Below are 16,459 nucleotides of genomic sequence, written 5' to 3' on the forward strand. Positions count from 1 at the left end.
ATTTACATTAATGATCTGCCCACTACTGAGTAGTGAACTAATATAAATGTGAAAAATCCAAGTCACGGTGTCTCTTTAATTTCCTCTTCCCTTCTAAAACCATAACAAAATAAACACTGTGGTGTTATTGTACATTGTAGAGATATTAAGGGGCAAGTTTCAGCGACACATTTTAAAATGGAGGGCTATATAGAGTTTGAAGGCACTGCATGTGCTTCGTAACCTGTTTTGTCCACCTGCACAGAAGTGAGCTGCCGTGTCACTGAAGACCACTAGATGTCAGCAAAGTCACAACTGTACTTTGAAAATCGGTTTGTCTTCAGGCTCCTGTTGTAGAAGACATCAAGAATAACAAATGTGCCTGTTATAAATTTCATTGGATAAAAGGACGGAAAGAAAAAAAAACTACCAGAGACTTTGTTTATTGTTGCATATTTAAACCGTCACATCACATCTGACTGAAGCTTCCAAAACAAATCCAGTTTCTCTTCAAAGCAAAAGAGGCAGAAAACCACAAATATTCCATCAGATCTCACATCCCAGCACTGGTTTACTGTGAGGTCATCACTCATGTGGGTCTCAGCCAAGACATCTGCTTTTGAAGAGGAACTCGGATCAATTCATTCATACTACAAATCCCATCAGTCACCGTGCTGAGCGTTATAAAAAAATAATTATACAAGAATATCAGACAGACGGGGGGGAACTGAAACTCCCACAGACAGACATCAAAAGAAGACATGATGCGCAGGATCGTTTTTAAACCTAATGGACCCCTTGTGAGCCATGATTCATGGGTAAAAATTTATCACAATTTTGAAATTAATTTGTGTTCTTTGAAACACAACTTTAAATCGTTCCAGGAACAGTGTGCGTGTTACTCAGTTTTCATTTGGATGGTCTCTCCAGTAGAAATAACACCGCTAACTAGGTGTAAGGTAGTTCATCTGCAGTAGCCAGCTCACAGTTTTAGGAAGGACATGTTGCTCATGAATATTTGTATAATTCTCAGTGTGCCGTTAGCCCCACAAACAAAACTCACCTGAGGTTGGAGGCACAAATCTAACAGAGAAACTATCTGCACAGCTGCATTAAACAAGAAGCAGTCAAATAGTTTGTCTTTGTAATTTGGGGGAACTGACCCTTTCATTAAAGTCTTCCCAAAAGAAAACAACATAAGAAACTAAATTTGGACTCGTGTCTATATTCGGTCTAACTTCTCACTCAGGAACTCCTCCACGCTGTCAGTGTTCCACTTGAGGATGCTGAGTTCTTCAGCGATGTTCCCGTTATCGTCCAGCAGCTTTAGTACAGGATCTGAGCCTCTCACGTACTGCCGTGTGGGAGGGGAGAGAAAAAGAGGAGGTGTGTTAGGGATGCAGGTCAGTATCCATGAAGAACATTCAGAAAAATATGAGTCATTTGATCAACATGATATGGTTTATATTCAAAATCCCATTTTGTCCCCATATGAAGCCCAATGTGTACAAAGATGACATGCTATGACACTTCATGCTGGTACCTTGATCTGAAGACCCTTAAACATCTTCGGCTTGTCGCTCCTGACAAAAGCTGAGGAAAAAAAAAAAGAAAAGAAAAGAAACTTGGGTAATGAATTAGCCTTCATTTTTCAGCACTCAGGTCTATAATTTGCTGCCAACTGCTGAACCTCCGGAGAATGCAGCGTTAACAGCAGCAGCGACAGTTGAAAACACAGGATGGCTGCAGCTGCAGTAAACAAACAACAGCCATATGGCACAGACGGGGCTCCAGACGTCTGCCCCCCTTCTGAGGCGAGCTGCAGTAACTCCGTCAACGCAACTCGACACTGAATCAACCGCGTTACAGCGAGCAGGACTGGGAGACATAAAGCTTCAACAGCTCGTTTGAAAAAGCATCCTGCGGGTGGTTTTAGACCGACTACGGCAAAAACACGATTTCTAAAAGCTGCATTACACCCACGTCCTCATTGACGAAGAAGGTCGGGTTCAGGGAAAATCTCTTTTTCGATGAGTATAATCATGTCTGAAGAGAGAACTCACCTTGGACTTGAGGGAACCTCCCCAGTTTTCATCCACACACCTCGAGGATGGCCCCGGCGTAGAGCTGTGTGCAGGGAAAACAATGTGAGGTGGCCGGCACGCAGGAGCTGAATAGACTGTGGCTCCGCCGGTGGGAGGATGTCTGGCCTGGGGGAGTAATTCGATTCAGGCAGACCGACTCCTAAATGTGTATGTGCGACTCCTCGGGGGTCATTAAACTGTGAGCCCGCGAATATGGAGCAGGGCTGATGAATGGCGGTTTGTGCAGGTCTCGCTTGTAATGAAACCTCCGGCAGCAATGCACAATAAGTTAGAGGAAATTGAAGTGGCACGGCAGTATTTCACGACCGGGCTCTGCTCGCCGTTTTCAGGGAGGAGGGTGGGAAAAGGCCTGGTCGGCTGGTTCGTGCGGCAAATTAAATTACTCATGCAAAGCTAAGATCCTCTCCTCTCCCCGTCTTCCCCCGAGTTTCTGTAAACAATCCGGCACTGCTGAAATTACATTTCTGTGCTTTTCATTTTGCCACACACGATCAGAAGATCATAGACAAGTCGCACCACTGCGGAGAAAATGAACAAACCATAGATTACTACATCCGGACGTAGCATTTTAACATTTTAACAAAATGTTGTTCATTAGCTAAACACTCAGTCTACCAATGACTCTGAAACCAAAAGTATTAAAAGCTTTATTTTCTCTGTATCTCCATGTCTTTATCTTACTTTTAGATACTCGGATCAACCCTGCAGACAGATGCAGTTCATTACAGCCTAAAATGTTCAACAGAAATGCTGCAACACTGTCAATAAAGAATTATCAGACCAGATAACACTAAAAAATAAAATGTAAGGTAGAATATAATCAACAAGTTTTGCCCCTTTTAAGTCCGTGATATTCGAGACCACAAAGATGTTCATGACAATGGGATTATTCTGGGCTATTCAACCAAAGCTCTTTGAGATGATCCCATAATTATTCAGCTTGCCTCTTAAATTATGACAACATTTTTGGTGTGAGTCAGAAGGATTAAAGGATAAAGGTCACAATATTCTGCAAGTCCCACCAAAAAAAAAAAAAAGAAGACTTTTTGACTTCCTGAACCAGTGCGAGATATTCAGGCCTAAATCCACTAGTTCTCCCTCCCAAAAATACTCTCACAAATATGTACTTCTATTTTTCAAAATAGTTTGGCTCCAACGTTTTTCATTGTCCCTCAAACAGGAGGAAACTACTGTGTGCTGCAAAAGTATTTAGGGCAACAGAACATCGACTATAACAAAATACAGACAACTACAGTAGAGTTGGAGGTGGTAATCGAGGAACAGTGAAGGTTCACTGATACAAGGAATAACGGATACACACAGTAATTGAGTTGAAGGATTAGTTCACTGGTGAATTTAGTATTTCCATGGAATTAGACAAGAAAAACGTAAAATATTGTGAGACTTTGAGGCGTTTTGGATTCCTGAAATGGAGGCTTCACACGTTATTATCATCAACTGCAGACCAAACGGGCATGACAGACTCTCAGAGAGGTTTGCCTGCTCTACAGAGACATAATGTATCATCACACCCCGGGGAGCTGAGGTGCTGCTGTGCACGGGCGCTCTGCAGAGAGGAGCACATTTGAAAATTAGAAACCGAAATGCCCTCCATGCTCGGTGAATCTTACTAATCGACGAGCCTGTGCAATAAGCCATTTCTTACAGGGTTTAATGACACGGCACTGATGTCAATTGAGAGCCTGAAAAGAATTCTTAAGGCAGATAATTGTTGCTGTTCGAGGACAAAATGTGCTTCGTGACATTGTCGTTTCTGCCGCTATCCTCGCAGTGCAGCCGGAGACCGACAGACGATTGCTCTTCCAAGTGACATTTTTTACTAAAAGCGTGCGGAGGAAGAGGAGTAATCTTTGCTCCAAGTGTCTGTCTGAAAGAGACTTCCCATCAAGAGGTGTAATGAGGTGTGCACTACTCTTTTCCAAGGTGCTGTTGCTAGGATACCACACACACACACACACACACACACAGGGGACTTTGCTTAATCAAAGAAAAATGACATTGGTTTTCCACCGTCACTTGAGTCAGTGTTTATCTGCTGGAGAGCACAGCAGGGCCTTTTGAATTTGCTGTAATCACCGGAGAGGTGAGCGTACAGTAACACCTCCTCACAGGGAGGTTACTGCTGCAAAACCTGACATTTGGACCCCACGGGGAGGGTCAAGCTGGGGTTAAGGAGGCTTGACTCTGGACACCAGAGAGAGATTGCGACAGCTAGTGACAGTGTTTGTGTGTGGCAGCTCGGATGTGAGGCACAGCTGCAAACGGTGTCAACGGACCCAGTGACAGGACGGCTAAAACTAGGCTGTTTTTAGTAGCCGTCCAAATGTTGAGGGATGTGACCCCGTTAATAAATGTAACACATTCTGACAGGGAGATCCTCTAAGTGCTACTACTACCCACTGAGGAGTCTGTCTTCTATAAAGCTCAGTAAATGACTACAGACAGCATACAATGCATCTCGAGACCCCACGATTAATAAAGTATTTATTGTGCGCCATCTGATTTGTCAAGTCTCAGTCACGCAGCACAAAATAACAGCACAGCCTTGTACCCTTTCACGTATAATTTGAGCCGTTTCCAGTAACTCCTCGTCTATTCTCACTGAATCTCCTTTTACAAAGCCCTTGTAACATCCACGCTGTGAATTAATCTCGACAGGCAGTTACTTTCTGTTTCCATGAGCTCGGCTTTTCTCATTTTACCTTGCGTGCATCCATCAGGGCCTCCTGCTGGCAGCACTGCCCGCAGTTCGGCTGGAGCTGGGTGAGGCTGAATTCCCCGAGCAGGTCACAGGAGCTGCACAGCAGGTTGCTGGAGAAGCCCAGCTCCCTACAAGCCTCAGATGACAGACCGGCGCCATACGCCGACAGCTGGAGACAGGAAGGGGGAGATGAAAGGGATGAAACAAAAGGCAAAATGTTCATAAAGTGCTTCCTTCTCGTATGCGGAGGTGTGGGGGATATAAAAAAAAAAAAAGAAAAAAAAGCTGCCAATACAAATAAGGTTGAAATTTGAAGCTTGTTATAAGGATTAGTTCTAAGGTTACAATTCGATCGAAGAGAATAGTGAATTTTTTTTTTATAAAGTGCACTTAAATTTCACTAATGTACCATCACTCACTGATTTCAAAGTATTTCTTTGGAGGGATTTTATTGTGAGATGGGAATGAGGGCGAACATGCAGCCAGTTAACAGGATGTTTCAAACCGAGCTCGTCGATATAGACATAATAAAATATCTTTTTTTTTTTTTTTACTAAATAAGTCTCATATTGTGAAATCATAAATGATCTCTACATCACCCAACTCCAGTTCATCCTTTTGGTTGCAAAAGGGCAAAGTGTAACTGTGGAGGCTTTTGTAAGCAGTCGAGCTGCTTTTAAAATGTCCATATGATTGAGAATAACAGGGTACTTGTGTTTACTTCTTCGTTTGATGTGTTTTTTTTTTTTCTTGACAGGCAAACAAACTAAGACGCAACCAGGAAGATTAAAACATGATCTGGTTTTTTTTCCAGGAAGCTGTCCTCTTTTTATTTGATCACCAAATAATGGACCTCGTGTTTACTCGACTTGGAAGGACTTTTGGACAATCTGTGTCATGCAGTGTCTTCCTGTCGATCTTAACCTCTTCTGATTTCATCTGGAACAATAACCTTCAGCAAAAAAAATGTACCGGGGTTTAAATTGGGAGTAAAAACAGACACAGATTTGAACGTGTTCAGTAAATTAGGGACAGCGGAAGTCTCTCGATTTGTAGATGGCTTTTTCTCACACACAAAAAAAAACAACAACAACTACGGACCGTATATAGTACAAAACACACGATTCAACACGACAGTGGATTTACAAATAGTAAATATCAGTTCGCTGGGAAATAAAACGCTGCCACGGTTTCGTTTTCTCGGCGGGACTCTTCGTGGTTCAGAGGACGAGCCACGTCAGTTGAACGCTGTCGGCCACAGCAGCAGGACGCGGCTCACTAAACTCCACATAACGTCAAACAGCCGACAGCCTGACCAAAAGAAAAGTCACCACATCGTCTAAGGACGTCTAACGGCGGCCACCGTCACCATTTTTTTTCACCGTTAATAAACTCACCGTCTGTATTAAAGAGAGAAGCCACAGGAGATACACCTCTCCCGACATTTTGCAGCTTGCTTTGTGAGCGAAACTACTCCCAGGACCCCCTTCTTTTAGGGAAAGGGGGCCCCGTAAGCGCCTGACTGTTATAAAACGATCATTTCTCTCTTCGGTGAATTTAAATTGACCGACAGGACACCGCTTCTATAAACCGCATAAATATTGTTACAAATATTCTAGGCAGTGAGAGCATTTTTTATTTTATTTTATATTCCGCGTTTCTTGCATGTCGGCATATACCAAAGTCGCCTTATACATTCTTCCTCGCCTGTACTGTTTCCATGGTTATACAAAAAGAAGTGCGACACCTGCTGTCCGAGTCCGGGTCAGTTTGTGAAAAGCGGTCCAATCCCGGCTGAGCATACAGCGCGGGTCGACCAATGGAAAGCCTCTGCTGCGTGGTGGACTGCTGACACGTCCAATGGGCCTCAGCGGTAGTGGGAGTGTGTCCGCGGTGCGGCGGTGAGCACCACACTGGATGGGACGGGACAGCGCTGCATGGGGGGACGCGAGCGACAGCGGCTTGGTACCACCGCTACCTTCATCCCGGAGGCGCAGATCCGCACGTTGGAGGCTTCACGACGCTTCACGCTGTCGGAGAACCGACTCGATGAAATAACCGAGCCGAGTATGAGCGCGTTGTATTTGAGGTAACCAGGAGATTTTGAACAGTGGGAGATATCCACACAGACAGGGAGGGAGGGGGGGGGAAACACACACACACACACACACACACACACACACACACACACACACACAGCCGCTTTGTAATCACCGTCGTCGCTGTGTGTGTGTGTGTGTGTGTTTGCTTTTGCTTTCAGTGTCTCCTCCTCTGAGCATGGACTGACCAAATCCCTCTCTGGATGATTTGATGGGGCTGCTCAGACACATGATGCCGCCCAAGTTGCAGCTTCTGGCGCTGCTGGCGTTCGCAGTGGCCATGTTCTTCCTGGAGAACCAGATCCAGAAGCTGGAGGAGTCCCGGGGAAAGCTGGGTAAGTGTGTGTGTGTGTGTGGGGGGTGCAGCGGGATACACATCCCGTTCACGGCGCTCCAGGACCACCGCAAAGGCTGCGTGTGAGAGGTCTCTTTCTCTCGGGTCAATAGCTGTAGACACGGGCATCCCCATTGTTGTGCATTTGTGCCGAGAGCTGCACCATCCGCTGCACATGCTCCATCATATGGTTCATACAGTCAGGAAGCGAACTTTGAGCTGTCTATGTGAACTTTACACGACTGTGAGGCTAAAATGTAAAAAAAAAAAAAAACTATTGCGAGTATCTTAATGCCTGCAGATCCATCTCATCCTCATTTGTGCAATGCAGTGTGAGACTGAAGAGGTGCTTTTTTGTCTTCAGCCTTATTCCCTGTGACGTGGGAGTGGGGGCGGAGGGGGTGGAGGGGGAGGGGTGCGTGTTTGTACACACACTAACTTAATTATTGATTAATTTGACAAGCATTTTTCTGTACAAGCTGATAGGTCAGTCTGTGCAGAAATTATTGGTAATTGTACATCACCGTCTCCTAAAGTCCAAGGTTACATCCTCAGATGTTTTGTATAGATATGCAGTTTGCATTGATTAAATAGACACAGACAGGCAGCAAAGCTTCGCCAATCATTACAAGCTGCAACTGGAGAATGTTTAGCATTTCTGCTTGACAAATTACTTCAATACTGCATTGATCGTCAAAACAGTTGTGGATTAATTGCCTGTCCAGCTTGCAGTGAGAAATCAGCAGCTAATTTAAAACTGCAAGATATTGCGTTGTGCTGGGGCAGGATGGCGGTCCTCGATTCAGGCTTTTAAGGGAGGAATATATTGCAGTGCTCTCAGGACATTAAAGAACACCCCCACCCCTCAAAGTACTTTTTTTGGGGGGTTTTTTTTTTGGTAATATTCTGAATTCTTTGGGACACCAACTCTCTGCTCCAAATCCTCTCCTGCCCCTTTACCAAACTCTGTCCTCTGATTGAAACGCGGCCGACGCTGCGTTCAAATCCCATTGCTCGCGCCCATCAGGGGCTCAGTCCCAATAAAGATCTGGGACATTGCAGGATTATCTCTCCGGTGCCTCCACTGTGGGGAATTTATAAATTTTTTTTTTTTTTCAGAAGCAGCAGAGCAGTGCAGACACTCTTGAGGGTGCAGCTAGCGTACCTCAGGGGTTCACACCACATCCTGTGTCCTCTGGTGAGAGTTTAGGAGCCGCGCGCTGAGGAGAAGGAAGCTGACGGACATTTTAACTGGTTACAGTAGGAAAAGCAGCGGTGTGATTAATGACACGTGATGGCAGCAGGAATGAATTCCATTTAGGTGACGCTGTTTGAGCGTCCTAGTGTTGCGCATGCCGTCTACTCGTGGAAAAGAGATTTCTGGATATGAGATTGTGAAGGTGTGAAAAAGGGAGCTCCGCGCAAGTGTCATTCAAACTGATTAGGGTGAAGTTGGGTGGAGCTATGCTGGGAAATCTATGGGGTCATCACACTGTGCAGAAAAATGTTAAGAGTGCAAATTGAGCTGAGCTGAAGGAGATGTCAATCAAACACAGCCCACACAGATATGAGCCGAAATAAGTGGAAACGCCTGTCGGTGAACCACGGCTGTTTCGGGGTTTTAAAGGTAGTTTCAGGGCTGCAATCAATGATCGGTGTCATTACTGATTTATATGTTGAGTCTTTTGCACTCAGTCGCTATGTCAGAAAGCAAAACATGCCGTGTTTAATGTCCCAGAGCTGCAGGTGACATCGTCAAATCAGATATTGTTTTCTGAGCAGCACTCCAAAACCTTCCAAATAAGTTGATTAATCAATGAGTCAATCAACAGAAAATTAATTACAAACAATTTGATGATCAGCTGAGTTGTTTAAGTGCATTTCCAAGCAACAAGGCAGCGCAGTGGTTAGTATTGTCGCCTCACAGCAAAAAGGTTCCGGGTTCAAATCTGGTCCTGGGCCTTTCTGTGCGGAGTTTGAATGTTCTTCCTGTGCTCGCGTGGGTTCTCTCCGGGTCCTCCGGCTTCCTCCCAACATCCAAAAACATGCACCTCAGGTTAATTGGTTGTTCTAGAAATTACCTTTAGGTGTGAATGGTCTTTGTTTCTGTCAGCCTCTGAGGCTATAGCTCAGTCAGTAGAGTGAGTTGCACACCAATCAGAAGGTTGGTGGTTCAATCCCCAGCTCCTCCTGCCCACATGCCCAAATGTCCTTGAGCAAGACACTGAACCCTAAAATTGCTGGTAAGTTGCTTTGGATAAAAGAGTCAGCTAAATGTAATGTAACAATACTGTTTTTTTTAATGTGAGGCTAGAAAGTCTGACATTTGGAAAAAATGAAAACGTTTGATAAAGTCACTTTGGATTCCAGGAAATTGTGATCACTCATCAAAAATGATGAGAATTGTTCTTTGACATGTTGCATTTTGATTGTCAATTAACGACTACGTTTATTCGTGATCTGTTTTCTATCAACTAATCATGACATTCCAGCAGTCGTTGGAGCCTTAGATAGTTGGAGTCATGACGCCTTTACTGGGACCAGAGCTGAAACTCTTGGCTGATTTATTGATGAGTAGATGGACTCGTATAACCATAGCTTATTCGTGGTTTCTGGTCTGACTGTTGGGAAGGGTCTGAGCAGCAGACTATTTGTTTTGGGAAATTGCAGTGGGCACAATCCTTAGATGTGTAAACCCCCAATCATGCAGCTTAAAGGTTATTTATTGAGAGACGAGTTTGTCAGATGAGTTAAAGGTGAGTCTGGAAAACTTCCAGGCCAAATGGTTCATAAAAAGGTTAACAGTCATCTGAATTGAGTAAAGTGTCCCGGCTGAGTTTTCACATGTTGGAACAATCAGGAGTCCTGAGAGGAGAGATCTCTATATTGGCCTGTGACATGGTTTACTGCTGCCGTAAAGAGCTATACTTCACTCCCAGTGAACACACACACACACACACACACACACACACACACACACACACACACACACACACACACACACACACACACACACACACACACACACACACACACACACAGAGAGAGAGAGAGCTGAAACACAACCTGAGAGGCCTTCCCCCTAACTGCCCACCACCACAAGAATCTGTTGACTTGGCAAAAAGCCCTCTGATGGATGACTGGACTGAGCAGACGTCTGTATACTGGAGCTCTGAATTATGTGCTGCATAGCCAAATAGTTGTGAGTGAGGCTCTCGCTGGCAGGATGCTGACAGAAAGCCGCGGGGCCGGTCACGTTATCAGGTACGCCTGCTGCAGGTCCATCTGTGTAACAATAAAACGCAGCATAAGGACCATAACAAGGACAGGTGGTGTCCAAAACAAAATCAAGACACCAGGAATAACCCTTCCATGACAATCGGTGGCAGAAATGTTCGAAGGAAGAAGCTTTTCTGTTTATGTCACCATCATGTTTCTACATGTTTACAATTAACTTCTTGTGGGTTGGAGTGACCGCCGCCCTCTCTTCACAATGTGGGATCCCGTCGTCTGACACGCAGGTTGAATCATTTCCCCCATTAGACACCTCCCGCCGGGCAAACAAGCTGTGATTTGCTTCCAAGCTAATCGTTGTCCCAAGGTTTCGCCGAGAAGCGTCCTGCATTACAAACATGCCGCGATGCAGCTGTGTGTCCTGCTGTAGGCCTAATTCTTTGTGCTGACAGTATTTCTCTCTGGCTGCTCACCGGCGCTGCTGCCGACTGGGTCAACAGCAACATAGACTGACTGTGTGGGGATGGACAGATGGATGGATGGATGGAAATAACGTTTTCTTTAACAAAGAGCCACGAATGGGTATTCAAGGCTTCACTTTCCCTGTCAGGGTTGCCATTTACTCTCTCTCAGTTCAGCCAATTTCAGGCGCTCACCTTGAAGAATTTCACAGTACTTTTATTCAGAAGTTTGAGGCTGACACTCGGGAGTAATGTCTGTTTGACGCCTAACAGGGGAAGAACCCTTGAATTGGATTGAGAAGTGATTGGATCGAGAAGTTGAGAAAATGAGATCAGTTGTTGGAAAGTGAAAGCCACCCCAGAGGAATTTTCCCAAGTCTGAACTTTTAAAAAAAAGTGTTTTTGAAAGACCTGAAGCATTACAAAGGGTTTACCAGGCCTGAATTCACTTTAATACACTTCGCCTGGTCACGATCTGTTGTGGATTGTTTCCAGTCGTTGCATCCTAATGGGCGTAGACGTCCGATTAATTTTGAAGCTACTGGAGCAGCCTTTAACCAGTCAGACTTAACCACCATATGGCACATGGTGTGCACCGAAACTCACCAAGCTGTAAACAACAGAGACCGTCCCCCAATGTGAGTGGGTAAATGACCACCAGACTTCAGACTCCAGCTTCAATTCCTCGATATTTGCTCGTATTGCTGCGCCACCGCTGCCATGGTTGAAACTACATTTAGAAACGTTGGCACACTTATCCATCCTTGCTGGTCACTAATTAGTCTGACCACGGCGACTGTGGCTCAGATGGTAGCCCCCCTCCCCCCCCCTTATCATAAGGTTGGTAGTTAAATCCTCGGTTCTTCCTGACCTGTGCTCACGTCAACGTGTCCATGTGCGAGACACAACCCCAAGTTGCTCCCGATGGCAGGCGAGCACCTCGCACGTCGGTCCTTCGTTGGTCATTGGTGTGTGAACTGTGTGTGAATGGGCGGTAAACTATGAAGTTCTTTGAGACTGCTGAGGTGATCAAAGCACTAAATTAAGTGCAGACCAGTTTCCATTTAGGATTGTGTGGTTCTTTTTAAGAAAATGGTTGAAAATCATCATCATGTCAACAAAGTAACAGTAAATTGTCTCAGGATTTATGGTTTGGTTGAAAAATGTGTATTTGTCCAACATGTGACCACTCTCTGGGGTCCTGTCGACATGTTCATGCAAAGTTTCTTCGGTATGCAAAGATTAATTTGGCATGGCTTGTTTTCATGTGTAAAGTTTAGACTTGATTAAGTTGTGTGATGAACTCGGCAAAGAGCTGGCTGACGCCTCTAGCGCGGAGTTTTGTTGGAAATGTTTTGATTAATGGATACCTCCGTGCCAATCACTTTCAGTAACACTTTCTTCTTTTCCCATCTTTCCTGGCTGAAAGCCTGGTCATTACACAGCTGAGTGCATCATTAATTGTGTCACATCTGTCCTTGCTACCTGCATTTAAATATTGAAACCATGCTAAACTAAGTTTCCATTCTAGAGAGCTCAGCTTTTCAGCAGCTTTTATGCTCTATGTTTGAGGCTTTAAAATCAGGCAAATGTACAAACTAGTATCTATAGGTGGCAGGTGAATTCTAGAGGGGAGTTATGGTATATTGAGAGCTGCATAAATAGAACCATTGCTTATAAAATTGTCACCTTGTGGCCCTTGTAACTGGAGAAAAAAAACCCTCTTCAACTCTTTGGACTGCTGGCCATGTGAGGGCTGCGTGTCTCCCAGCATGATAGATATCCAGATATCCCCCCACCCCTCCCCCCTGATGTCCTCGCCTTTTATCTGCTGGCTGTTATTCAGCTTGATTAAAGGAATTCAATTTCCATCAGAAGCATGGTGATATTTAGTCCCAGACACAAGCAGCTCTGTGATGAGCTGTGAGAGGGAGAAGAGAGACTCTGTTGAATGCAGAAGAAGGAAAGGGGGGGGAATGCATGCTCTCATTGTCCCAGTGTTCGCAGAGCTGACGCAAGACTTTTAAGCATTCATTTGTTGCAGACTGTCTCCCGGGGCATGTGTTTGAATTTGACTTTGATTGTCATGCCAGGCACTCGCTGCCCACCCTCACACCCCCCCTCCTGGGGATCTGGTCAGGAATTTGCTCTTGAAAGGACAGTCAGGCGTCATTAGTCTGTCCTCATGCGCGCCCTGCATGGACTTTGCATTGGACAACTTTATACCTTCGAGCTGACCTGCTGCTGCTGCTCAGACCCTTCCTGCACCTCATTCATCCTGATGTGAGATAGTTGTGTTTGTAATGCAATTTCATTGATGATCCAGGTGTCTCAACACGTTTCCTTTGACTCCTACACATTTGTCAAGTGTGTGTGACTCACTCAACACCAAACGGTGGCTTCCTTTTTAGAGCCAATTGGTGACACGTTGGCGGCACTCAACCAGAAACTTTCCCCCTTCCTATACTACACCTCCAGGTGAAAACATCCCAAATGTGTAAACTCCAGCTTTTCTTCTTTCTTCTGACAGGGATTTCAGATTCCCTTTGAACTCTCCCTGACACCCCACATCTCTGTGTTTAGCTTCCCTAAGGAAGGGCATAAAGGGTGCACGCGTCATTTGCTTTCACTCCGCACCTTGGCATCTGCTACCATAAGCAGCCGGTAGCGTCTACTGCCTGGACCTGCCTGCTCAGTCACTCTCTGAAACATGCCAATGGAGCAGCTAATGGAGGGGAGCCCACTGCGGGAATGGCTGTAGGTGTCTGGGATGCATTTGTTGTGAGAGGTTGGGAAAGTAGAGCGCTAATGGTCATACAGGGCTTTTTCTGTATTGTTAAATGCAGGCTTTGATTGGGGCCGAGGATTTATGGCCCCTGGCGTGCACTTTGCCTGACAGGGAATGTGTTCCCGCAAAGTGGCGCGTACAGAAGCAGCAGCAGCAGCAGCAACCGGAGCCGGCTCTGCGTTTGCTGCTGCTGCAGGATGACAGACAGGCTAATCGGGGGGGTTATGGACGGTTTCACACCCTGGATGTAATTGGAGGCGGCTCCAGAAGAGCAGCCCACTCCAATACCACCCATCACTCCCCTCAGCTGGCCTCTCCCCAACATCCGCCTCCCTCCCTATCTCCTTCCCGTACCTCTTCACACATGCAAACTCTCTCCTCTTCCTCCTCACTGTCTCCTCTTCGTCTTCGTCTCTTCCTGCAGTGTCACTCTTGGGCAGAGATGTCAGCTCTCTCAACGCCACAAAATGGGGCTTTGAATATCATGTGGCAACAAAAGCCTGCAGAATATATTGAATAAGCCCACATGGACAAATGGAGCACTGACTGGCGGCAATGAGATGTTGTTATTTAACTGAAACGATAATTCAAATGTAGGCCTGCAACATCAATCCTGAATGCTAATGTGAGTTTTCCTCATTTATGGAGATCAGAAGTGATCTGTTTTTCATCCTCCCCACTCTGATTTCATAAAGATAAAAGCTACAGGATCAAACTTAGACTCTCTGGGGCTCACACCTTGCCATACCAAGTTAAAGTATGTTTTGTTTTTTGACGGATCACGGAGCCTGTGGTTGTGAACACGTGACAGCAGGTGTCAGTTCCTTCACTTCGCAGAGTTAAGCAGGGTTTTCTTTTCCTCCCCAACACGATTCAGCTGCTCCTCTGATCGGCAAGCGGCTATTAAACCTCCGCCGTGATAATAACTTACGGTGACAATCCTCTCATCCAGCTCCTTCTGGATCAATTGTTGTAAACAACTTCTTTATTTGCTTGCTAAGCCCCTCTTTTTTTGTGTGTTATTCAAATCCCTCTTGTGTTTCACTAACCCCATTGGACGGGCGCCTGGAAGGAGAATATCTGCTGCTGCGAATTCGGAAATAAGGTGCTATCAAAGGAGGCGGAAGTGCAGAGGGAGGAGGAGGAGGAGGAGGAGAAGGAGGGGGGTGAAATGAAAGAGATGATTTAATTTTCATTGTCACACAGAAATATTTAAAGCCCAGGCTGGTGAAAATCATAAGCCTCTACAAAAAAAAAGAAATGAAGAAAGCATGCCTGCAGCATTTTTACAACCAATTTCATCAGAGCACAGAGGGATAAAGGAGGAAGGAAGATGTTCCAGTAATGCAGCTCATCTTCTTCTTCTTCTTTCTCTTCCTCTTCCTCCTCCTTAGCCCTGAGTTCAACTTTGCTCCTAATAGTTACAGACTTGGCTTAAAGCTGCCTTTTAAAAAAAAAAAATTGTAATCTTGTTTACCTTTAACACATCGACCAGGCGTCTTCGGGGATGTGCTGTTAATGTGGTGCCACGCTGTTTCCTCTGCTCTCCTCATCAGACTTCTCCACCTCTTCGTGCTTCCTTTCTTCCTTCCCTTCCCCTCTTTTGGTTTCCCCTCTTGCATGTGTCTCTTGTCCTCTCCTCAGTATGCTGAATGGTGTGAGCAGCTTTGCCAGATTGCCTCACGTTTAACTTTTCTCACAGTTTATTAGACAGAATACAAATAAAGTACATGTACAAACAGCTGCGGTGTGTGCGCGCGTGCGTGTTTGTGCACAACAGCACCTTATTAATAAAGTATCTGGGTTGCTGAATATTCAGCAGCCACCACACTCTCATTGTCCCCTGCTGCGCGAGGATCAGTAGATTTGTGTCTGCATCCCTGCATCTGCTTTCCATCGACTTCTGCTCCGTCAGTAGCGCCACCCATCACACTGACTGATCAAGCAGTTACTTTTTTGAGTGTCTGTGTCTGACCGACGCTAATGTATTAGTCCAATCCACTGGATTAGACCGCTGCTGGCTCTGACCTTATTAAACTGATTGGGTATCGGCTTGACACGATTGATAGATAATAAATTCTGTCTCTTTCCGTTGTTGTTAAAAAAAAAAAATTAGTTTCATAAACAGAGAACAACATAGTTTGCACAAACATCAAAATAATGTCGCCGTAGTAACATCTCCATAACTAGAATATGTTTTGTGATGAACTACTATTCATATACGTTTGTATTAAGTTAGCAAATAAGACATGATGAATCTGGTTTTGGAGTGTGGCCTGAATAAAACTAAATATGAATGCAACCCTGAAAAATCTAGTTTATTAAAGTAATATCATCCCCAAAAATGAATTATTCTGTGAAGAACACTCTGCTTAAATGCCTTAGCTTTGACTGATGTTACAGAGTAAAAAAATTGTTTGACATAAAAGTGCATATTCTCACCTGTAAATCAAGATAATGATTATTATTTGATTAATAAGTAAGAAAGCCTCTACGTGGCTTGTAAGGTGACACCACGGGAAACCCAGCAGAACCAGAACGCCTACTTTACCCACAATGCAACACAACCACAGAGAGGTTCCTCGAAGCGTCAGGTCTGTTAATCACTTGTAGCGGCTCATTTAGCCCGAGCAGGAATAAGCAGTTGGCTACAGAGGTGTTGTAATTTCCCCCTCTTTTTAACTCCACAACCTCAGGTGGTTTTAGAAACACCTAAAAAAGTGATGCGTAGTTATTT

General features: G+C 45.0%; 2 protein-coding genes across 2 annotated transcripts in view; one reads left to right on the plus strand and one right to left on the minus strand.

The window, feature by feature from the left end:
- Positions 1-406: 406 nt before the first annotated feature.
- On the minus strand, positions 407-6,294 carry selenof (selenoprotein F). Its single transcript, XM_069712563.1, has 5 exons — positions 6,204-6,294; positions 4,808-4,975; positions 2,043-2,106; positions 1,523-1,572; positions 407-1,333 (listed from the first exon to the last, which is right to left on the minus strand). Exons 1-5 carry the CDS (start codon positions 6,249-6,251, stop codon positions 1,202-1,204), a joined length of 462 nt encoding a protein of 153 aa, XP_069568664.1. The 5' UTR covers positions 6,252-6,294; the 3' UTR covers positions 407-1,201.
- A 403-nt stretch (positions 6,295-6,697) lies between these two features.
- Positions 6,698-16,459, plus strand: part of hs2st1a (heparan sulfate 2-O-sulfotransferase 1a) — a 28,436-nt gene continuing 18,674 nt past the window's right edge. Inside the window, exons 1-2 of the mRNA XM_069712548.1 lie at positions 6,698-6,895; positions 7,067-7,240. Of these exons, the coding sequence (XP_069568649.1) occupies positions 7,117-7,240 (124 nt within the window). The 5' untranslated portion in view covers positions 6,698-6,895; positions 7,067-7,116. The remainder of the gene's footprint in view (positions 6,896-7,066; positions 7,241-16,459) is intronic.

This window comes from Brachyistius frenatus, unplaced genomic scaffold (genome assembly GCF_029030835.1).
Source record: "Brachyistius frenatus isolate BFR_SWC_R1_liver_20210118 unplaced genomic scaffold, ASM2903083v1 Contig_110, whole genome shotgun sequence".
Taxonomy (NCBI): domain Eukaryota; kingdom Metazoa; phylum Chordata; class Actinopteri; family Embiotocidae; genus Brachyistius; species Brachyistius frenatus.